We start from the raw sequence: 24,809 nt of genomic DNA, 5'->3' as shown, positions 1-24,809 counted from the left end.
AACTACCAAAGAAAAGGTTCTTCAACCATTTTATCCACTAATTACAATAATGACTTTTATAACAGAAGCCTTAAGAATTTCAAGTTTATTAAAAATAAAAGGGACAGAGGAACGAGTTAAATAAAATCACGAGGAAGCATTCCACAAATCTAGAATGTAGGGCACATTCAGGACAACAGACTTGTTCCAAAGTTCCCAGTGTTAAGAGAAGAAAAAGAGGTTAGATTAGATTAGATTAGATTAGATTAGATTAGATTAGATTAGAAGGGATGCTAGCTTAGAAGGGATGCAATTTATAGGCCTGGTTTGGTTTGGATAAACCCACTGTAAAAAATTGGGATGCCTGGTAAAACAGCATAGTTTGTGCATCAAATAAGGTAAAGTTTACTGTCATGAAAAAGTGGATATATTTAATTAGATAGACATATTTCAAAATAATATGTATAGTATGATCTCCTTTTGGTTAAAACAAACAAAACAAAACAAAACAACACAAAACCTCCAAATGTGTATATATAAATCCAGAAGGATTTAAACTAGGTTTTGATACTGGTAATTACTGGGTGGGAGGAATATGTTCTGGACTGAGCTGTTTCTCTTCAAAATCACATGTTGAAGCCCTGGCCCCCACCATAGCTGCATTTGGAGATACGGCCTTTCAGGAGATAATTCAGGTTAAATGAGGTCTCAAGGGTGGGAATTTCATCTGATAGGACTAGAGTCCTTATAAAAAAGAGAGAGAAACACCACAGGGTTCTCCCTCTGCTTCTGTGTGCGCAGAGAAAAGTCCATGTGAGGACACAGAGAAGGCAGCCGTCTGCAAGCCAGCAAGAGAGCTCTCACCAGAAAGCAAATTTTCTGGCACCGTGAGCTTGGAGTTCCCAGCCTTCAGAAGTGTGAGAAAAATAAATGTCTGTTGTTTAAGCTACCAGGTCTGTGGTATCTTGTAATGGAAGCCCAACATGACTAATACAGAATGTGTGGATTTGCTTCTCTGTTTTTACTCATCTCTCTTTTCTAACTCTTAGCAAACATTAGCTGATTTGTAATGATAGAAATTAAAGAGAAAAGTAAAATCGCCAAATCTGTTTCAGTGCTGCAAAGTTTTCATTCTGAAAAAGTGAGACTAGCATACAAATACTGAATGAAAACTGTCGGCTTGGTCCTTTTCACATTAGTAGCTATCCCTGAGTCTACACACACACACACACACACACACACACACACACACACACGTATGTGTGTATTCTTATGAACCTGCATGCATTTTGGAAAAAAAAAATAAAGTTTAATATTATTATTTTCAATTAGCAAAATTACCTAAGTAGGAAGATGTTTTAAAGAATATGAAACTCAGGAAAAAATAACTTACCTTTTTTATATCCCTTCTAAGAGTGAAAACTGATCAACAGAGTTTCTACATCTTTCTACCAAACCACTCCACAAATCACAAATTATCAGATTTGTCAGTAGACTCCTCATCTGCAACACTAGCCTAGTACTGCATATTTCCCACATTTCCATCTAGATCTATTTTCACCCTTCACCTAGCTCTGTGTCCCAAGGAGCTGGCCTCTACCTCTACGGAGAACATCTACCGGGCTCTTCTGTTCTTGGCTTTAGGTTGAGTTTAGCCAAGAGAAGACATTGATACGTGATCAGCAGGTTGAATAAGAGAAAGATTAGAGTACGTGCATTCCATTACCCTCCCTGCCGGTCACTTGCTGGCAATGACTGCACTCCTTGACTGAAAGCCAGGGCTCCTGTCACACTGCCCTCTCCTACCCCCTGAGGACTTGTTAGTTTCCGAAACTACTCTCCCTTCTTGGGCTTTTAGGTTTACAGGTAGTAACAATTACTAGCCTCGGGGTGGTTCACCATCCCTTTTTCTTTCTTTTAAGATTTATTTATTTTAGAGTGAGAGAGAGAGAGAGAGAGTGAGTGAGCAGAGGATGGGTAGAGAAAGCAAGAGAGAGAGAGCATCACAAGCAGACTCCGTACTGAGTGTGAAGCCCAACGGGACTTGATGTAAGAACCCTGAGATCATCACCTGAGCCAAAAATCAAGAATCTGCTGCTTAACCAGTTGAACTCACCAGGTGCCTCTCACCATCCCTTTTCTATTCCCCTTTACCTATTTACAATTACGCATAGGCCCTTGGCCAAACTCCCACGGATTGCCATTTTTGGTGTGGGTGTCATCGATTTCCTGATGGTAACCTGATTTATATGTTGACTGACTTAGGTATATTTACTGAGTCATCTATATGTGTTGCCAGGAAAAAAATAGATGCTGAGGAGAAGAATTTCTTTTATAGTATTAGGACAGACTAGGATATTCAGGCCAACTTTCCCACTGAAAGTGCTTTACAATGCTGAATAAAACACAAAACGAATCTTGTTAACAGCATCTAAGAACTAGAAGGTAAAGAATTACTAGGTCAAAACTTAAGTTGTGACAGGAACACAGATAAGCAAAACAATAAAGCTGTTTTCAACTTGAGGGAATTTACTGAAGCTGGAAAATCTCTTAATCTTGATGGCCTTATGAGATGCAAAGTTTAGAAGAAAAAGCCCTGGGCCTGCCCACGTTGGAGAGAAGGTAGTTCCAAAAAGAGATTGTTCCTTACAAAGTAGAGTTCTAAATGACTGCACTCCCCTCTCCTATCCAAGAGATGGTGATGAAAGTTACCTGGCATGGAACGAAACAAGAAAAGCAATCTTGAAAAAGCTATAATTCTGGGTAACTCTAAAAGAATACAAAGAACTATATATAGCTTCTAAAATAATAAAGGGAAAAATATAATGACAAAAATAATCTTAATATAAAGAGAGAAATAAAAGGAAAACATAATATGTGGTACAAAGAAGAAATCCAAATTAAGATGAAAAGAATATATAAGTAAGTATAAATACATTAATAATCACATTAAATGTAATGGACTAGAGCTTTCTGCTAAGAGATAATCAGATCGTATTTAAAATACAAATTAGTTGTAGGGCGTCTAACAGGCTCAGTTGGTAAAGCATGTGACTCTTGATCTCAGGATTGTGAGCTAAGTAGAATTTACTTTTAAAAAAAATACAAAGTAGTTGTTATTAAGAAGAGATGCTAAAAGAGAAATATGTAGAAAGTTGGATGCTAAAAAATAAAAAGATATACCATAAAGAAACTAACACAATAACAAGCTAGTGAGTCTAAATTAATATCAAGCCAAATTATTTTTTTAAGTTATTATTTACATGAGAGAGAGCACAAGCAGGGGTGGGGAAGGTAGAGGGAGACGGGGAAGCAGACTCTCTGCTCGGCAGGGAGCCCAACACCGGGCTGGATCCCAGGACCCAGGATCATAGCCTGAGCCACAGGCAGACACTTAACCAACTGAGCCACCACCCAGGCGTGCCAAACCCAATCAAATCTAAGACAACCATTATAAATATAAAAGAGATCACTCCATATGATGAATGTTTCAACTAACCAGGAAGATATGATGTATTTGGATTTATCTAAGAAGGGACCCCTGGGTGGCTCAGTGGTTGAGTGTCCGCCTTCGGCTCAGGTCATGATCTGGGGGTCCCAGGATCGAGTCCCGCATCGGGCTCCCCGCAGGGACCTGCTTCTCCCTCTGCCTGTGTCTCTGCCTCTCTCCCTGTGTGTCTCTCATGAATAAATAAATAAAATCTTTAAATAAATAAATAAATAAATAAATAAATAAAAAAACATCCAAGAAATGACCTTAAAATGTATGAATCAAAAATGGACAGAACTACAAGATAAAATAGACAAATGTGTACATAAGAAGGAGACTTTAACACTAATAATAAGAATATCTGAATGTCGTGTTAGGGTTCCTAGCTTCAATGGACGTGTATAGAGCTCTACAGCTGACACCACACGGTGCACACACCCTCACATACTCCTAGGACACTGGGCAATAAGAGAGACATAGAAGAACCACATAGAAGTAGAGCAAAACCAACACATTCTAATGAAAACTGCAGCTTGGAAGGATCTGCTATTCTTCTTCCAGCATCCAAGTGCCTGGAGCATGGTGGAGAGAGTCAGGAGGTGCTACTTCCAACTCGGAAGAGTATGGCATTTGCCTGGAGCTTTAAAGGATACTGAGGCTTTACAAACTTAGAGACACAGCCCTGAAGACATGTTTGGAAAATACTAAATACTAAATAGAGTGATAGGGAGAAATATTGGATATGGAACCACAAAGGCACTGAGGGATCATCAGTCCATTGCCACAAAAAGGATCATCAAACTGTAAAGACAGGGCGCGCTCTCCTGGAGTAAATCACATACATAAACCACAAAGTTTAGCCGAAGCGTCTGTAATTGGAAAGAAGTGACAGGTACTTGAGAAGCGATGTGAAGAGGATATCAGAAAGTATAAAAAAATTGCTGAGGAACATTGGAGATTGGAAAACACTTGTTAAAAGTAATCCTACCTCAGAGTGTCCACCCCAGGTTGTCTATAGGTCTTTTAACAAACAAACACAACCCCAGATTGATTCTAAGTTGAATCGTCCCTGAAAATCACAACTGTCAAGACAGAAGGCTGGCAACGTGAGACGCTCTGGGCGAAGACAGATCTGTGTCACCCTTGGTAAACCCCACCTGCACTCCCCAGGACACAGAGGACTGACTGTACTGTCTATGGACTTTGGACAATAGGTTTCCCACCTATGTTCACTCTGCTTAAGACCCTTGATGAGTCGTCCTTCAAAGTCATTTCTGAAGCTTTTTTTCCCCTTTTGTCCGGGGACTTCAGACTGGCAGCTCACGAAGGCTGATCTTCAGTTCTACGGATTCCTCTCTTATCAGCCTCCAGCTCAGACTCCTCGGTTCACTGCGCAACCGGCTGCTGGAAGAGCCATAGCACTGGGGTGTCACCGTTGCAGTTTAGTGCCTCCTAACATCCGTCATGACCCTTGAGTGTAAACGTATTCTAGCTCACTAAATTTTGGGAATAAAAAGTGGCCACTGTATCTCTGTGTGCCATATAGAAGTTGTCTACGCAAATTAAAATGTTTGCATGCTCTGGATATATTTCTCAGATTTGGCGCTGGAAGTCATTAAGGCTTACCTTTCCCTACAACAAGTTTGCAATTCTCTTATACATATTTTAGGCCTACTGAGGAACCCCCTTTTACAGGGCCAATAAGGGCCATATCATATCATTTCCATATCACTCCATTATCTTCCTGACGTATCTACCAAGACACTCTTTAACCACCAGACTAACATAATGGACCCTGGGATCTTCTCACAGGCTATTCTGAACAGGTTGGTTAGTTTCATATGTAACAAAAAAATAATGCTGAATTCAACTGTCCTAACATTTCTCGTTAACAAATATTTCATGAAAAGCTAAAATTTGCCACTTGCCAAAAAATTTTAGTATAACCTAAAATTTTGGACAGTACGCTCAATACGTCTTTTTAAATCTCTGCTTGGGATGGTAATAATGAACACTTTTAAGAGGCTGTTAACAAATTAGAAGTACAAACCTTCAAAAGACATTTGAAATATGTAAAAATTATAACTGACAGTGTCACTATATTATTCTAATTAAAGTGATTTTCATCAAAGAACATGTAAAATTGTGAACATGGAAATATATTTTATATATAGGAAATATATATCCTGTTCACAATTTTATATATATTCCATATATATTAATATATATTAATATAATATATATATCCATTTGAAGAGATGATCCAAGTTTACTTATGTGATGACATTAATTTTTATGCAACACAGAAATAGTCACTTTTCTATTCATCAAAAGTGATCCATCAAACATTCATATGTTTGAACTGGCCATATATGAGTCAACACACCCTACCTTCATTATTTTAAGTTGATTAATTTAAATTTTTTGTCTTAAGTTAATGGATCTTAAACTTCCTTCTCTCCGTTTCCCACTATATTCATCGTTTTTAACCACAAACTCTGACTGATAACTGAAAATTCAAATTTCCATGTTTTGGTTGATTCTCAGAGACTAAGTTTGATAACATAATAGAGATTGGAAATTGGAAATAGATAAATAGAAGAGAAGACTGTGGAAAATAAAATATAGCCAATATGCAATTATCTATATGTTATATATCAATATATGCATGTATACATATATATGCAAGACCTTTTTTTCCTGCTTCTTTTTCTATTCCTCACACAATTTTTAGTTCTCCCAGGAATTTTCATATAAATATTCTGCTCTCCAGTTCCTTTTACTCAACGTATCTCACGTATTTTATGAATGCTGATATCTAATGCCTTCATTTAGTTTAAGTTTTATGGTCTGTTTCAGTTAGGTAGCTTTCTGTTGCAAGAAACTAAAAATCCAACATAGATTGACTAACAAATATGAAGGTAGGGTGTGTTGACTCATATATGGCCAGTTCAGTAGGTTTGGCTACAGACAAAGCTTTAGGGCTCACTTGATGTGGAGAAGGTTTTCTCTCTCTCTCTCTGTCTCTCTCTGTCTCTCTCTCTCTGTTTCTCCTCCCATTATTCATCTGTACTTTCTTTGTGTTGGTTCCATTTTCAGGTAGGCTATACTCTCAAGGTCCTGACAGGGTTACCATGAGATCCTGAGGTTACAGGTTTTTTTGTTCAGCTATAGTGTTAAAGTGAGTCATTGCTACAAATAAATTCCAGAAATTGAGTCCTGGCGCTGTTTGGCTAAGATCATCCTTGAACCAACCATCATAATATGGTTGATGTAATGTACCAATAGGCTTGAGCTAATGAGGATCTATTTCTAGAGCTTGGGATGTGGCCAAACCTATCCACACTATCTTGCTGGGAAATGTTGGCAACGATTCAAAGAGGGGTTGGGGCAAATGGATGCTAAGAAAGCAAAGATGATAGGTCAATTCTGCTATACTCTTATCTGACAATTTGGATTTGGTGTATACAAAGGATTAAACGGGTAAGATGATTAGTTGATCTGAACACATATTTTTAATGTGCTCTTGGCTAACTTCTCGGTGAAGATTTTCCTACACTAAGGTTCAAGACTAAGAAAATTCAACAGTAAAATATAATTATAATATGTTTGTAATTAATTTTTTATTCCATAAACTGTAAGCATTGCTCTTATTTCCCCAAAATATAGCACTTCATTCTGCATCCTTTTCATGTACCATCCCTATACGTATCATAATGAGCAAATGCTATACTTACGTGTTTATGAGAAAACTTAAAAGTTAATTAATTATCTTGGCTGTATCATGAGTATTATTACCCAAATAATACTGTCTCATTATTCTACATTTAAGACTAGTTTAAATTTAATAACTTGGTTCAGACTGCTCCATCACTATTTGGGAAATCTAAATATAATACCCTGTATTTAAAAAGATGATGAAAGGAGTACCCATTATAACATGAAATATCTTCTCAATTTACACATGTACCTTAATTTAATTACTGTCTAAAAACAGTAATAAGCTACTATATCCATAAGGAAACCTGATGTGGCTTAATTCCTTAGAAAGCATGTATCTTGTTTTTGTTTTGTTTTGTTTTTTAACAATGGAGTTGTAAACAGATTTCAGGGTATATTTCAATTTTTCTTCCAAGCTTTATACATGTTGTGACTTACTGTGAAGATATATCTGTGGATAGATACAGCAAAATCTGCCATTTTGCCCAGCTATGCCATTATTATACAGATATTTAACATATTGTGGAGGAAATCGATATAATTCTTTGCTGAGAAAGACAATGGCTAATATAATATTTCACAGTATGCAGAAGTACTGAGACACAGAGCATAACTTGATTCTCAGATCAACTTGAGACACTAGAAGCTTAGCTAGAAGGGTGTCTGTAGATCAGGTAGCGGCCTCCAGCAAGGCGGTGATGCATGAGGCCATGGAGCTCCCATGCATGCTGTTGGCTCATGAAGGGCAGGACAATGGCTGGACCACAGCAGGGTCTCTGAATATTAATTGGAGGAATCAATCAATTAATTAACTCTGGTCTTAAATTTGGTCTTTCAGAAGTCCAGTGTTTTCCTCAGAACCAAAGTATTATGAAATGTTCTTTACATATTTTAACAAATAGAGCCCATGGTCAATTTGTAGGGCTCCGAATAAAAGACGATAAAAACAAAACAAAACAAAAAGCTTCTCAAAGTCTCCCTTCCTGCTTTGAGGATCTACACTCATCATTGTTTTCTCTATTTCCTAGTTGTTCGATCAATAATCAGTTTTGGAGGCACTCAATCGATAGGACTTTAAAAAGTACATGTGTGTCTCTAACAGAGGACAAGCCTGTATGGATTCAGGTATGTGTGTGTGTGTGTGTGTGTGTGTGTGTGTGTGTGTGTGTTTAGGTGTGTTCAAAACATTTTTTGGAATGCTTTTGTTGTCAAGAGAAAAGCAGATGAGATAAAACATGGGTCGTTGAACCTCCAGGTCTGGACACAAAACCCCAGTCCTGGTGTTGAATTTTACAACCGCTAGATACGAATTTAACAATATGTAAAGAGAGTCTCTGCTTTAGGACTGTAATGCCGAGGCTGGAGGCAGAAATAAGATGCAGCCTGTGGCTTGCACCCCACCACAGGTAGCTTAACTACTTCAGTTTTATCCGTTGTGTTCCAACAAGGCCTGACAAACCACCCTGCAGTACAAGAGGCATCTCTCGGGCGATGATGCGTAAAGACACGGGGATTTTTCAGTCAATCGCAGGAATTAGGCTTTAATGCTTTCTACTAAAAGACTTCATACCCCAGATAGCTGACTGCTATCCACTGAATCTTGGCAGCCAACAAGACTGCTGAAGCTGAAACGAGGAAGCTATGTTAAGCAGATTTTCATGAATGCACAAAATGCTTTATTTGTAAAGCTGCTTTCCTTTGTTGTGGTTTAAAATGCTCCCCCCCCCTTTTTTTTTTTTTTGATCTCTCAGTTTGACGAACTCTCAGTCTTTATCAAAATTATGTTCTGAAAACGTCTCTTAAAGAGCCACAGATGAGAAATAAGTGCTCACCTCATCACAAAGGAATAGTTTTTTTTTAAGGAACAATTCTAAACATGTCAATCTAAGGGATTAAAAATGATCATGGTCCTTACAAAAACTACAAAATACACAGAAAGACATGAAATACTTTACCATTATTTGGAAGCTCTAGAGGGCTACAGACACCAGTTTTGGTTCTGCTGTTTGGTGAAGAGATCAGTTTTGCAACGAGAGATGCTGAGACGGGCTGCACTAGCAGAGACGTGAGGTTTGCTCGGTTTTGCCTAAAGCTTCCATCTGGATTCAAAAGACAAGGGAACAGACCTGTTAGCAAACCGAAATTAAAAACACTTGAAGAGAAGTTTTTTGTTAATAAGTATTTAAAATATGACCCGTGTGCTTATTTGAGTTCCTTTGTTTATTCCCTAGTTCTACTCTACAAGAGGCCTTGACATACTTCAGTCCAAACACTGTTACGTATCCTGGTTAACGATGGCAGAGTGGACACATGCACCTACCTCCATTCTCCCGTAGAACTCCACTGAAATGACAACAAAGGAATAAAAAAGCATAAACCCACATGGGTTGATAAAAGAGAAGGGGCAATAACAGCAGTAAGATTCTAAAAGCTGGAAAGCAGACGCGTAAGTGTCAACTGATGTAACAGACCCCAGACGACCACAATCTAAGCAGCAGAGGGTAAGCTGAGAAGCAATGCAGTTTGTACCACACAACCCAGAACGGCTTAGGAACCGGCCACAGCGCCTACCTATTAAAATATGGGCAAAAGAGGAGGAAAACAGGAGGATTTGATGAAATTCTGATTATGAAGGTATCTCTCCTCAAATCCTCATTCATGCCATCAGTCAGAAGAGTGTCTGTTCCTTCCCGACTGCCTCAGAGGAGTAAAAGTGGGATGCTGCACAGGGAAGGAGACACCAGACACAGTGATGGGGGTGATGAGGAAGGGGTCTCCTATTTAAAATGGGATGGTCTTGGGCAGCCCGGGTGGCTCAGCAGTTTAGCGCCGCCTTCGGCCCAGGGTGTGATCCTAGAGTCCCGGGATCAAGCCCCATGTCGGGCTCCCTGCAGGGAGCCTGCTTCTCCCTCTGCCTGGGTCTCTGCCTCTCTCTCTCCTCTCCATGCTTCTCATGAATAAATAAATAAAGTCTTTAAAATAAAATAAATAAATAAATAAAATAAAATAAAATAAAATAAAATAAAATAAAATAAAATAGGATGGTCTTATAATTGCAGAGACTCTTCAAATGTTTTACCGTTTTATGGTGCCCAGAATCCTTCCTTCCAGGTACGGCAATAGGAAATCCAATTGGAGTAAATATGGCCAGGTCAATGACAACTATAGAAAAATACTAAAAATCTGGAAGTCCACCAAGAAAACAACTCGCCAAAGACCTTCTATGTCAATATCCATCAGTGAATAACACTCATCCATATACACAGCTTCAAATCCACTCAACTTTGCCATTCTTAAGTAGGCCCCCTCAGCCAAGGACAATCCTAGAATGGCACACATGCACCAGAGCTTATAAGAATAAGAAGCAAGGGGGTCCGGAGGTTCAAGGAAAGAGGTCTCCAGGAAGACAAAAGAAACGGAAAAACTAGATACATTCTACTGGATTGAGAGAATATTGCAGTAGAGATCAGAGAGTTAGCATGGGAGGAACATCTAGATACATAGAAAAATAAGAATCTAAGAATTAGACAATCTTTAGCTTCAAAGGGAGCAAAAAGTTGTTCGAGAAAGAAATGTAATCATTGTACAGTATGAATAATATTTACGTAGTCATTATAATATAAATAATGACTATTTAACACACACACAAATGATACTCTTTTGGAAAATAATGGGAAAAGGGCACAAGTCAGGGTTAAAAGGGCCTGTGGAGACTTTGAGAGCAAAATAAATCTTTATCTTCCATAGTGGTAGTAGTGATTAATATGGAAAAAAAAAATGAATTCAACTCATAAATATGATTTTGAGAGACAGAGAGGTAAATATAAAATGTCGGGAACAACTGAAAACACTGAAAGAAATTGAGTGTTTGCCTTTGGGAGAGAGGGGAAAGAGAAAAGAAAAACAGGGAAGGAGGGGAGAAGATGAGTTTTGTGTGTGTGTGTGCTTTTTTTTTTTTTTTTTTAAGATGAGAGCTTTTTACATTAACCTTTGTAGAATTATTTGAATACATCCAACAATAACTTGGAGAAAAACAAAAATCAAATAAAAATAAGGAGAGAAAACTATGGTAATACAGGTGAAAGAAAAGTCCGCAAGCACTCAGAGTAAAGAGAAAGGAGAGAATAAACAAAAACAGTGCTTAGTACAGACTCAGAGAGGAAATACACAACGGAATGATTCTCTTAAGCAGCCAAAATGTCTGTGAACACAAAGCTTTATTTTTCAGAACTTTTATTAGGGAAAATGATTGCCAAAGGTTTTTCTCAGAATTTAATTTGATAAGACTGCAGGGGGTGCAGAGCTCAACCACACTGGTATCCAGGCTCCAAGAGGCAGATTATAAATGAGAAAGTGTGTTACAGGAGTGTTTCCTTAAATTTATCATCTGGAAAACCACAAAGCTAAAAAAAAAAAAAAAAAAAAAAAAAAAAAAAAGTATTTAGCTTAGGCCTATGGCAGCCATAGCTGTCACGGCTTTGAAGAAAAAAATAATAAAGATTTACGCTTAGGATCAGTTTTGTTATGTAAGCACAGTGCTGGTTGCATAATTCAGCGGCCCTAAGAGAGCAGAGGGATATACGGGAGTACATTGCGACCACAGTGTAGTTCACGCTTCCCAGCCAGTTTCAGGTCATGGTACCACAGCGGCTGCATATTTTGCGGGGCCCAGAGCAAAACGACAACAGGGGACTTCTTGTTCAAAAGGCATGAAGAATTCCAAGACGGTAAGAGCAGAGCATTAAATCAAGTGTGGGCCCTTCCGAGTGGGGCCTGTGCGACTGTGCAGTGTAGGCCCGTGAGCCAGGCCCTGCAGGGCTCCCAGGGCACCAGGGGCTAGTAGCCATTCCACCCACTGAGAGAAACCCAAGGGAACACTCACACCTCCAGGGAGCTGCTGTCAGCCCCCAAGTGACCGGCCCAGAGTCTCTGCGGCTCCAGGTTGCACCCGGGGCCATTGTGGGGTAGACGGCGTCCCTCAGCACACCAGCTGGCAAGCCCTGATATGAGCCATCCTACTCCCACCTGTATTTTCTCCCTCGGCCATCACTTTCAGGATTCCAGGTCTACGTGGGACATGAAACAGTATTTATGAGAAGTGTGTAATCAGTCATTTTGATCTCATGGATGTTAAATGCTGATACATTATCAACACAAATGAAACTTCTTAGAAGGCTGCATGATCTCACCTCTCCCCAGATCAAATCCTGAACTCTTTAGTTTGCCATTCAAGGCTCTTCACAATCTCACACTTTATATTTTGAACACGATTTCCCATCATTCGTCTCTATACGTATTATGCTAACACCACATATTCTGTGATGGGCCTCGTCCCTGTTGTTGCTAAAGCTGCCCCTTCCACTTCACTGGCTCTTCTCATGCATCACACATGTCGAAACCATACCCTTCCTTTAAAACCCAACTCAGAAAATAATCAATTAATCAATTAATTAATTAATTAAAATAAAATAAAATAAATAAAAAATAAAACCCAACTCAGAAGTCACTTTCTGTAAGACGCTTTCTCTGTTGCCCTCAGTTCTCTATCTGATATTTCTGCACTTTTTTTTGGTAGTTTTTTCATTTCTAATTAACATTGTCATTACATTTCATACTTATCACTTTAATCACTGTGTTTTTCCTCTTTAAACTCTAAGTTCCTTGAAGACAAACACCAAGTCTTCATCATTGCAAGACACACAACGCCTAGCACAAGGCCAGGAACACAACAGGATCAGCAATTCTTTGAAAAATAGTTTCGATGCCACTGTCCCACAGGTTTTCTGAATGCCCTGAAGATGGAACAAGGGTACAACTGAGGAATAAATTATAATTTTATTACTCCTATGCTTACTGTACATTTGTGCTTTTCTCTCCAGGTCACTACTCTCCCACAACAGACATATTACATCAACTTTCAAAACCCATCTATCGCCAACAATTAACTAGTCAGCCTTGCTGTAAAATTACCTTTTGTGTGTAAAAAAAAAAAAAAAAAAAAAAAGGCTATCTCTACAAACAAGATAATCTGAGGTGTATTTATTTGTTAATGAAAAAAATCAATAACTGCATTCCCTTTTTCTCTATAATGCTCTATCCAGCATATGAAATAATATATTTAAAAGTTATATATGAGTCAACCCTAAACTCTAATTGAACATACTTAAATCTTTGATTTATTTTATTTTATTTTTTGCTGCATGACTAATAGACTTGCATTAGTTTTGAAATATCTGAAGTGGGTCATTAATTTTTCACCTTCAGCTTAATGGAAGTTTGACAACAGTTCACATCCAAGAGCAGATAGTAAAAGCAGGACTTTACAGTATACTGAGATTAATTATAGACAAATGTTATTTTTTAACTCATTTATTGAAGAAGGGCTGAGAGGAGAATTTTAGTTTCTTACAATATTAAGAGGCTTTGAATTAAAACCAAATACATATACCATTTTTATCTGTTTATATTCTAAAGCACACTTATGAGCTATACGGTATGTGTTGAAAATCAAGTAGATAGATAGAAAAAGAAAGAAGAAAGAAAGAAAGAAGAAGAAAGAGAAAGAAAGAAAGAAAGAAAGAAGAAAGAAGAGAATAAAGAAAGGAAAGAAGAAAGAAGAAAGAAAGAAAAAGAAAGAAAGAAAGAAAGAAAGAAAGAAAGAAAGAAAGAAAGAAAGAAAGAAAGAAAGGAAGAAAGAAAAAGAAAATCAGGTAGTTGATGTGCCTTGATGGAAAGGGCACCACCTGGAAAAGATGTCGATATTACCTCTTAGCACTCCAACTTTTATTTTTATTTTATTTTTATATTTTAGCACTCCAACTTCTAGATTATAGCATGGACATTGTGGCCTGTGTTCATTGCTTATGCTCAGTAAAGACTGACACTAACTTTTTTTTTTTTTTTTATTTTAGATAGCTGGTTTTCCTCTTCACTTTATACACTCGTTGCAATCCCGATAAAGATCCATATCCTCCCGTGCCATAAATAATCCAATCCCTGACACAATACCACATGCATGTGGTAGAAAGAGGAAACAGGATGTAGAGTCCCACGTTGGACTTCATCACTGACTCATTCTGTGAAATGTAATATATAAATGATTTCACTCTGCCAGTATTGTCATCCCATCTACTACACCTGAACAACCAAGGTGACACTGAATGGCCTTCATTATTCTAAGTGAGATAAAGAGTATCTCAGCCCAGAGGCTGAGAGCCTGAACCACAGTGGGTAAAACTTGGGAGAAATGAGGTTAAAAATAAGTGGGAAGGTTTTCTAACTGTACATATTAAGTAGGCTTCACATTACGCATTTTCACATTGTTGATGGGCCACTTCGATCGTAGCTGGTTAGGTGTATAAAGAAAACATAAAGACTCCATTATCTTCCAGCTAGTTTTTTTTTTTTTTTTTTTTTTGATAGCAAGATGGAATTCTTTGAAACTCAACTGAAGAAGTATATATAGCAAGTAGCGATTACCCAAGGAGTATCAGAAAAGATAAGCCTCCAGAAACTAGAAATCTTAAGACACTGGGATCCTCAGATGAATGCACCAAGAAGTGAAATAAGGTAAAAAAAAAAATTCTGGCAAATAAAGCAAGAGGAGCCTTGTGTGGATCAGTGGTGATAATGTGCTGCCACTGGAGAGGGTAATAGAGTTTCCAAGTTGAGGAATGTGCTCCCCGCTCGGCACCTGTGTGTGTACCCAGACGATCCGTACTACGTGGTATACACAGAGGCCCTACACACTCTTCACTCAGTGTGCGCAGTCCTGGACAAGCAGCACGGGCCTAACGTAGGAACTCATTAGAAATGCAGAATCGTAAACTCCACCCTGGACCTTCTGAATACGAAACTGTAGTTTAACAAGGTCCCCAGGTGATTCATATGCACATTAGATAAGCACCGGCCTAAATCATTATATATATTTCCAGCAGCACGATTTACATAATTTTCACAGCAAAGGAGATATAAAAAGCGGGATGAAAAAGATAAAAAAAATAATAGCTGGTGTGTGCTCACCTTTCCCCAAATTAAAGATGACAGAGCCTTTAACTGTATCAATAAACCCCAAATCAAGTTTTCTCAGAGGCTCTTTCAAAATGGGAAACAAGGCTGCTCGTGTGTTATCACGAAACAAGTTTAAATTGGAATGAGAGAGCACTTTTTTGTTTTTGTCCTTTCCCCAAAGATAAATTTGGAGATTCAAGATCAGAATTACATTTACAACACTTTATTTCAGCCATGAATAAATATTACAATAGGTAACTGATTTGACTTCTTTTCTCCCCTTTGGTTTTCAGGTATTATAATTCATTATAGTAGAAGACTGACAAACCTAAAATTGTAAATGCTTCCCACTTGCCAGTGAACCAAGCAATCAGAGAGCTTGAAAAGCAGAGATTTTTAAAAAGACATTTTGTGCTGCGCTTTTATAAAAAGGCTCAAATGGCAAATGAACAAGTTGATATCAGTAATGTTATCCCAGAATATTTGATTTGACTCTCTCCAGAGAATTGTCACTTTGACAGAAATCAGACCATTAAATAACTGGAGCAAATGTTTTTTTTTTTTTTTTTTTTTTCATTTTTATGTGAGCTCACTAAATTTACAATTATTTCCCTGCAATGACCAGTGCGCTAAATTGACTAGTCATGTTGTTGTCCTCGTAAATACAGCCGATCCTTTACTATTTCAGGATCCCATAACCTGCTGGTTATGAATATCACCATTTTCCCTCAAGCTAGTCAAATTCAGTTATGTGTTGTTTAGGTTATTATTAAAAATGCAATAGTTAACACTTTAAAAAGCCCTGTGCTATGCAGTCTGGGAGCACATTTTTACTCTCCATGTCTCTGTGTGCCCGACACACACACACGTATATATTTTTACCATATAAGGATTTTTTACTGATTATTTTCATAACTAAAATGAATTATTATTTCTTTCATTGACATAATATTTCCTGCCTGCCCTCACACTAAAATAAATTATAGGTCTACGGGACGCCTGGGTGGCTCAGCGGTTGAGCGTCTGCCTTTGGCTCAGGGCGTGACCCTGGGGTCCCGGGATCGAGTCCCGCGTTGGGCTCCCGGCATGGAGCCTGCTTCTCCCTCCATCTATGTCTCTGCCTCTCTCTCTGTGTCTCTCATGAATAAATAAATAAAATCGTTAAAAAAAATTATAGGTCTAAAAGCTGGCCGATGTTGGGGTGCCTGGGTGGCTCAGGTGGTTAAGGGCCTGACTCTTGATTTTGGCTCAGGTCATGATCTCAGGGTTTTGAGATCAAGCTTCACATCAGGCTCTGCACTGGGCATGGAGCCTGCTTAAGATTCTGCTTCCCCATCCCTCCACCCTCCCCCAACTCCTTCGCTTGAAAAATGCTGGCCACCACCAGTTTACCCAATTCACGCATCACTTACTCTGGGAAGCTTAGTCCTTGCATGTGCCCCCACACAAATCCTTGTCTACACCTCTAGTAAACACTACTTTTCTCTAATGCCCTTTTTATTTTCTGCTCACTGACCAGAGTGTAAGTTTCTTGGGGGCTGATTCACTGCCATATTTCCATGGCTTAGCCCATGGCACAGTAAAAAAGTAGCATAGATTTGGACGAATGATCAGACCAGTGTTCAAGTGAATAATTTTGTTTTGTCTAATCATAAACCTAAGACTCGTGACTCACAATATAAAACTTGGAATCACAAAATCCTAAAACTGAAGACACAGATGGTCTCGTTTCCTCATTTCATTGGTTCTCTCTTACGCAAAGCATCTTGTCATGTTCCAAAGTAATTATCACAATATTTTAGTGCTTAACTCATGTTTTGGAAAAAGTCATAGAGGGAATAGAAAGCAACATACTCATTTATAAAGCAAAATGTCTGTATAATCTGATATTAAAAGAGCATACACATTATGTACAGTCCAATTCCATTTAAAAATAGCATACCAGACAAATCTGTTAATACTGTCACTATTTATATTAATATTTTCTTAATTTAACCTGGACTCTTTCTTTCCAGTTAGCTTATTCAAACGTATTGATCATGAATATGACACAGGCTCAGACGGAGCTAGACAACTTTTCCCATTGCTGAAAACATTTTTCTTTAATGTTTAGATATAAAAACTCAAGATTTGTATTGGTAAAGTGAAATTATTTGGGGCAAAGGACATTACAATATAAATCACCATCATTTTCTCCTCTCAAACAAATATACTTGGATCATCTGTATATTTGTGGCTATGCAACAGACATTCAATAAGTAAGAGTTTTTACTACTGTATTAAAAAGTTTTGATTAATATGCAGTTATATGAGGTGATATGCTTCATTCTGGCCAGTATACAAGACATATGCATAGTATTTAAGTAAATTGTTAGTTGAAATCTGGAGTGTCCTATATTGAATTTATTATTATTTAGAGAATTATGGGAATATATTTTTATAAATACCGGATTTTTTGTGACTTTACCACACACTGATAAATCACTTCAAAAGTCCATTTCTGTAGATGGTGGTCATCATTAGCAACATGCCCTGTAAAGCATTTTTGTAGTCTGATCCTTTCTACTCAAGAAACAAGGCTTCCTTTGGCATAGAGTTTTATCTCACTGAGTTTGTATATAAATTTGTCATTTTTAAGTGAAAATTTAGATGTACAATGGCAGTGGTAATACTCAGATGTTGACAAATATTTTCTTAATTCTATTTCAGAGGAATAATTGAGTATATGAGAACTGATTTCCCATCCCCGAAAGTCTAAATCGTTCTATTTTTTTGGACTTACCGTTTGTCTACTCTAAGACTATTTCATTCCCTAAAGCATTCCAAGAACATGAACATTTGGAAATAAACCATAAACTATATCATAAGAAAAACAAACTCTGAGACAGATAAAATATCTGGTTTGTTCTTTACTTCAAGGAGAGTAGTCTAGATTCATAACTGGAATAATTGGCCATCTGCACATTACATGTAATATAAGCAAAGCAATCCTCTTCAGAGGCATTCCCCCGAGAAGCTTCCCATCTCAGACTTGAAGGATATGAACATCGGAATGATTTGCAAAGTTTCTAGTTTTAGAAAAAGTGTAGTTTGCATTTTTCAAAAGACAGCAAATAAACTGTGTGGATGGGTTTTGTTTGGTTTTTTTCGTTGTTGTGAAAGTATGCAACCATTAATTTACAATAAAATTCTTCATACCAGATTGTAACGAGAACACGTTATTTTATGAGGCTAATTAGATGAACAGGGAGAAAACCAATGCTTTATTTCTGGATTTACTTATTTTTTTAGATGTTTCTGATAGAAAATAATTAACCCTTGCTATTCTGATTTGAATGTTAGATGACATGAGCTATCACATATGCAGTGTTTTCCAGATCTTCTTGGTTTCTTGTGCATTTCTATTTTTGACATGGAAACATTGACACAAGACAGGGATGGTGGGGTCACCTGGGTGGCTCAGGGGTTGGGCATCTGCCTTTGGCTCAAGCTGTGATCCCAGGGTCCTGGGATCGAGTCCCGCATTGGGCTCCCCTGTCTGTGTCTCTGCCTCTCTCTCTCTCTCTCTCTGTGTCTCTCATGAGTAAATAAATAAAATCTTACAGAAAGAAAAAGGGAATAAGAGAGAAAGAAAAAGAGAGAAAGAAAGAAGGGGGCACCGGCTTTGAGTCCAAAGATGAATCTGGTCCTTACGCTGCCTCTAACTGGGAAGTGATTCTGAGAAAGCTTTTCACGTCTTCTGCAGTCTTAAATGCATCATACATACAAGGTCTAAGGACTTCCATTTCTAAAGTTTTGATTCTAAACTTGTCCATGGGTAATCATTTAAGTAAGCTAATAGTTCCCTCTCTGAGTGTGTTTCAAATGGCAGTATGGTGCTTTATAATCCTGACAGGAATTTAATAGAAATATTTCTCATCTTAACGTTGAAAGAGGCTCTTTGTATTTAGATGGCGACATCCAAATTTGAGGTGAACACCCCACTATAATAACAGAAAAGTTCCCCATATGTGGAATGGGTAATATGAAAGATTTCCATTAATTCCCCTCCTGGCTTATCATTTTTCTATCATTAAAATTATTTTTATGAATACTAATACACAGAATTAGGACTTAAAAACATATCACTCTAGTATCTTGCTGTATTGAGAAATGAACAGGTAGAGATTTTAAATATGCACTATGGAAAAAAAAAAAAATCCCCACTGTCAATAAGCCACAGATTGGTCATCAAAAATTATCTCTACAGAGAACTCCAGTCAGAAAGATTCCATTATTTATTCTGAATTTATATATGTGAGAATTTTCTTACTGAAAAGCCCCGTAATTTGGTGAATATAATATACTTTAGCAATTGGTTTTGTATGTACATTTCCTGATAATATTTTATAAAATGAGACCCAAATTAACATCAAAAAACCCACTCAAATACTACTTTGCCTATTTTCTTACTAAAGTAATGTTTTTCGTATCCTGAAAGGTTATTTCAGTAAATAATAAGTCTTTGAAGTCACAGCAAAGGCTGTAATGACACAGTGAGAGACATGGCCATGCTTAGTATAGTACTAATGGTCCAGTTAATAAGCTCAGGTGTTCTGTAAAGACAGGAATGGTCTTTGTTAGTTCTTGTGTGTAGGACTTCAAATAGCACTGGGTGCAGTCATCTTTTAAAAGCTTTTTCATGATAATGGAGCTTGAAGAAAATTCAGAATTATTCACTTTGGCCTAAATTTCCTTTCTAGCTTCTTCATTTAATCTTTCTAAAATCCAGTGATGTACTATGACCCCCTGCACTACATATCAAGTACCTTTCAGGTCATTCTGAGTCAGCGTCATGAACGTTTCTTAGAAGAGGTAGAAAATGAGTGGTATCTTAAATAACTGGAAAAGGAAAAGGTCCCAGTTATTCCAGAACAAGAACAGATCCCCGTCACATTTTTGAGGCAGTTGGGTTGGAATTGGGACAGAAGATCCAAAATGCGCAGCTTCATGACTGGAACTCTTCCGGAAATGGGAAAGCTTCAGAGTGGCCAGAAAACCCATGGTCTTTAACAGGGTAAGTGAAATGAAGAGGCTTCAGCAGGCCTGAAGACAACAAGCACACCAGAAATAAGGGAGCGACTGGTACCTGAACAACACAGTGTTGCATTCAGTAGAAGCAAAAAATGCACTGGTAATGGGTGAGTGGGAAAAACTGGTCACTGGTCAGCCTGTCAGAGTTCGGCCCACGAAGTCAATCTTCTTGACTCCTTATAGGGAAATACAAGTAGTAGCTAGAGCACCAAAAAAGCAATTACTAGAACTGTTCTCTTTAGTTACATCTGATGTCAAATGATCCTGGCTTTGACAAGATTTGTAATACAATATTTAAGCTTCAAAGTGTAAAGAAAATGTGTATAAGGGAGATAATTCTATGCAAAAGAATCAGCATGACTAAATGGGATGTGGGAGGGGAAAAAAATGGTGTGAAAAGGGGATGGCAAGTGGCCAAGCTTAACTGGAAGTTACCATACATGTTGTAGATAAAGGCTAGAATGACAGAGTCCTTGTTGAGGCAGTGCATGAAGAAGTGTGGAGAATATTAGGGAAGCCCTAGGGACTCTGACAGGGTTTTGAGCAGAGAATTGGTATCATGAAAGTGGATTTAAGAAATATTGATCTGAGAGTGATATGCAGGAAAGAACAGACCAGGGAAAGGGAATACAATGAAAACAGGAAAAACAGATCCCAACGTTGCCAGACGCAGAGCTCCTATTTAGCATCTCATCCATTTCCACACTTAACATACGGTGACACGATTTTTCAACCTGGTTATTATTATTTCTCTTTTACTGAAATGACTCTAAAGCTCAGAAACTTAAGGTCACATAGCTGTTAAGCAACAGAAGTGGGCTGATCTGCTTTTTTAGACTCTGAAATTCAGGGCCTGGTGTCAAAAGCATTAGGAGCTACAGCAGTTTCTTAACAAGAACTAACACCTGCACAAACTAGGATGTCTCTAGAAGTAGAAAGGTAAAGACTCATGTAAAAAGCCTGAAAGAGTAGAATTGTCAACACTTGGCAACCCACTGAACAGAGTGGAGGAAATGAGATGACAGGAGCAGCCAGGAAGGCTTCAATCCGGGACGTGTGGGAGAATGAAAGTCCTGTTAATGACAGATTCAGCAGGAAAAGTATCCCAGAGGTAAAGGGGAGCCCGAATGCTTTAAATAATTATATTTCACACTTAGCCTTACTGGGCAGTTGCTACTTTATAAATAATAGTATATAAAATGAATAAATAAGACGTAAATAAAGTCCTCCTCACCAGGTCACATTACCATTAACCCCACTGGTTGTTTTCTGAGCACTTTGCAAATGCTTGCACAATGACATCCTTTAAACTGCTGTCTCCCAGGCCATAAAGTGAGGACAAAAGCTGCCAAATACCTAGCTCAGGCCTTAGGATTAATGAGAGTGCCCATAAAGTGCTTTGAGCTCCACAGAAGAATAGGTACAATATAAATGAGCCACATTATTCCAGTGACAAATACTATCCATATACTGTCCAATAAAACTGAAAAAAAAAAAAAGCAATCTCAAGTCGTTCCTTTTGATAGTGCATATTGTCCTGCTATCACTTCTTTTCATTCTTTTGAGGTTCCCATGGAAAAAAAAAAAAATTCTGCTTCATGACCAATTTGTAGAGTGCACTGAGATGCACAAATCAAACAGATAATAGGATATTCTATGCCTACTTTCGCATAGTACCTTTGGCATAAAATGAAAAAAAAAAGAGCAATGCACTTACAAGGTTGTTTCAAAGAAAATATAAATCATATGAAAGCAAGGTGGCTATTTTTAGAATGTTATGTTCAAGTCAAGTTCATTTTTCAATACAAAAGAAGACATCAACTACTTTCTGCATGCATTCAGGATCTGTTTGAACTATCTGAAATTTCAAAATGGTTTCATGTTTTAATAAAATCTCAATGACATGCTAGATTTGTAAGATCACTTATTATATATCTATGCAACCTAGATTGAATCAGCGTTGATATTAAAATTCAATACCTCCCCATAAGTAATAAGAAATTCTAAAAAGTTAACTAATGTCACACTAGTATATTATCTTCATGTAAAGATTCAGCATTCCAGATTTCTGCCTTAGTTATTGACAGAACATCCACAGGCTTTTAAATATAGTTACAGCAAATTTTCATGAATCCACCTCTACGTTAATCTTACATGTTTAGCAATGTATGTAATACTGAGATGGGACAAGCCCAATGAGGAATAGTAATGTGTGTAGAGAAAAAGTCATTCACTGAGTCTTCCCCTTAATAACAATGATATAAATAAAATATAGGTAGATGATAACATCAGTGAGACTCATCCTAATATTAGCTAGAAGACAAACTAGAATTACATACAATTTAGTTAATAATATGAATAGGAATTAGGAAAAAATATCAAAGATTCTTTTTAATAGTGAGATTGAAGTGTCTAAGCTCTGTACTGAATAATTTCAGTGTGTTTCAAAACAAAACCATAGAGGCTTTTAAAAAGTCTTCATTGCTTCCAAGTTCCTAAATTAACACACGTATAAATGTTACCCTCCGACACACAGATATATATACATATATGTATACACACACATATAACTCAAAGAAGAAATAATATTTATAGTTATTCTAAAACTTACGGATTTACTACTAGAAAACAGCGTCATTTAGATTGGTGGTTCTCAAGGCATGATTCAAAATCCAAAGAGTATAAAATCAGAATATTAAAAATAAAAATATCATAAAATAATAATCTATATTTCTCTTTCATGGGTGGCAGGGACTTTTATTATTTTTTAATTATCTAAACTAAATACATTAATGCAATCTCATTACAAAAACAGAAATATCACAAATAAAGGTAAGGTCATTTTGATTATGCCCCACTTTCAGCCCCCCATACCTCATTCCATATACATTAAAATTTATATTCCTTTCAAATATGCAAAATTTAAAAAATGTGTATTATTATTTCATGTTCCTTTAAATAAATAATATTGTGCATACAAATATGGTATTTCTTTTCACTCAACAAAGATGTCTTAAAGATGTTTTTCATGTAAGTTTGCAGAGATGTATTTTATTAGTATTCTAACTCTATAATTCTAACATTCTATAATTTATTTGGTCAACTCAAAATTTTGCCATTGCACTCAGAACTTTAATGAATATCCTTGTTCATACAACCACTTACACAAGTAGGAGGGTTTCTGTAAGGTTGCTATGGGGAAACAGATTTTGGGTGAGAGAATATGGGAATTTTTAATTTTAATACTTACTGGTGGATCATCCTGAAAAGTGACTGAACCTAATTTTATCACTATTAGCACTACAAGATAGGATCCATATTCCCTATCCTCCTCAAACCTTCTAAGCAAGAAGGACCATATATGTGAAGATCCTGAATTAAGAAAGAATGTGGTGTATCTGAGAAAGCAAAAGGGGTCAAGCATGACTGGGATGATATAAAGAAGGTCACGGAATAATGAATAAGATATTAGGGTGTGAAAAAGATCTTGCCTTTATTTTCAGAGCAACTTAATCAATTGGGTCTCTCTGTTCCTCCAAAGGATACTGTATATAATAATTTTATCCATATCTGTATGTCCTAGAAGTCCTCTTAACCATTTCCAGCCCTAATGTCCTCTTTCTCCCTCCTCTCCAGAGGGAACTAATATGGATTTGATTTGGTTAAGCCCTTTCAATCCATACTCTGTATTTTAATATGTCACCATAAGCAAGCAACATAGATCTCAAAACACTCTGAGTGTGCATGTATATATGTATGTATGCATGAATGTATTAGTTAGTTATAGAGTGTGCATGTGGTAGAGGGAGAGGGAGAGAGAGAATCCTAAGCAGGTATCACGCCCAGCATGGAGTCCAACACCTGGGCCCATTTCATGACCCTGAGATCATGACCTGAGCCAAAATCAAGAGTCGGATGCTTAATCGACTGAGCCACCCAGGTGCCCTCATTTATGTAAATTTTAAAGAACAACAACAGCACTAAAGTTTCATGTAGAAGAGTGTAGCATGTTCAGATTTGGGGGTTTCAAAGTTCATTTATAATATACCAGCCTCTACTAGAAGTTATAAGGGAGGAAGCGGTAAGACGATTTAGGAGGCTGTTAGTAGGTGAGAATAAATGCGGGCTTTCACCAGCACAGACACGGTGGAGATGGAGAAAACAAACTGAGGACTTCCGGAGCAGTTGGAATCACTAAGAGTGACTGCAAGGTGGTAGGAGCTGAGGGAGTAGAGTGAGCCTAGGGGACTTCTGGATTGTGAGCGCCGGTCAGGTTACTCTCACCCTCCACATGCTCAGTTAACTCTGGGCTGAACTCCTCCCCACCACTCCCGGCCCTAAGTGTCCACTCAGGTGGTTCTCTGCCTATTAATCATTTTAATACACATATCACTGTTCCAGAAAGAATATATGAAAAGAAATTCATTAATATTGAGAGCTTTTTTCATTTCCCATTTCCTAACTATAAGGTATTCAGGGTGCTGAAAGCTTTGGAAGCACAAGTGCCTTAGCAATATGTCATGTGAGGAATAATCCC

The 24,809-nt window shown here is 37.5% G+C and overlaps 1 protein-coding gene across 5 annotated transcripts in view; it reads right to left on the bottom strand.

The window, feature by feature from the left end:
* Positions 1 to 24,809, bottom strand: part of NAALADL2 (N-acetylated alpha-linked acidic dipeptidase like 2) — an 880,805-nt gene that overhangs the window by 310,102 nt on the left and 545,894 nt on the right. For all 5 annotated transcript variants that reach the window (XM_072808120.1, XM_072808121.1, XM_072808122.1 and 2 more), the window contains exon 6: positions 9,145 to 9,288. In XM_072808120.1, the coding sequence (XP_072664221.1) occupies positions 9,145 to 9,288 (144 nt within the window). The remainder of the gene's footprint in view (positions 1 to 9,144; positions 9,289 to 24,809) is intronic.

This window comes from Canis lupus, chromosome 31, assembly GCF_048164855.1.
Source record: "Canis lupus baileyi chromosome 31, mCanLup2.hap1, whole genome shotgun sequence".
NCBI classification, from domain to species: Eukaryota; Metazoa; Chordata; class Mammalia; order Carnivora; family Canidae; genus Canis; species Canis lupus.
This window is presented reverse-complemented; position numbering and strand designations above follow the sequence as displayed.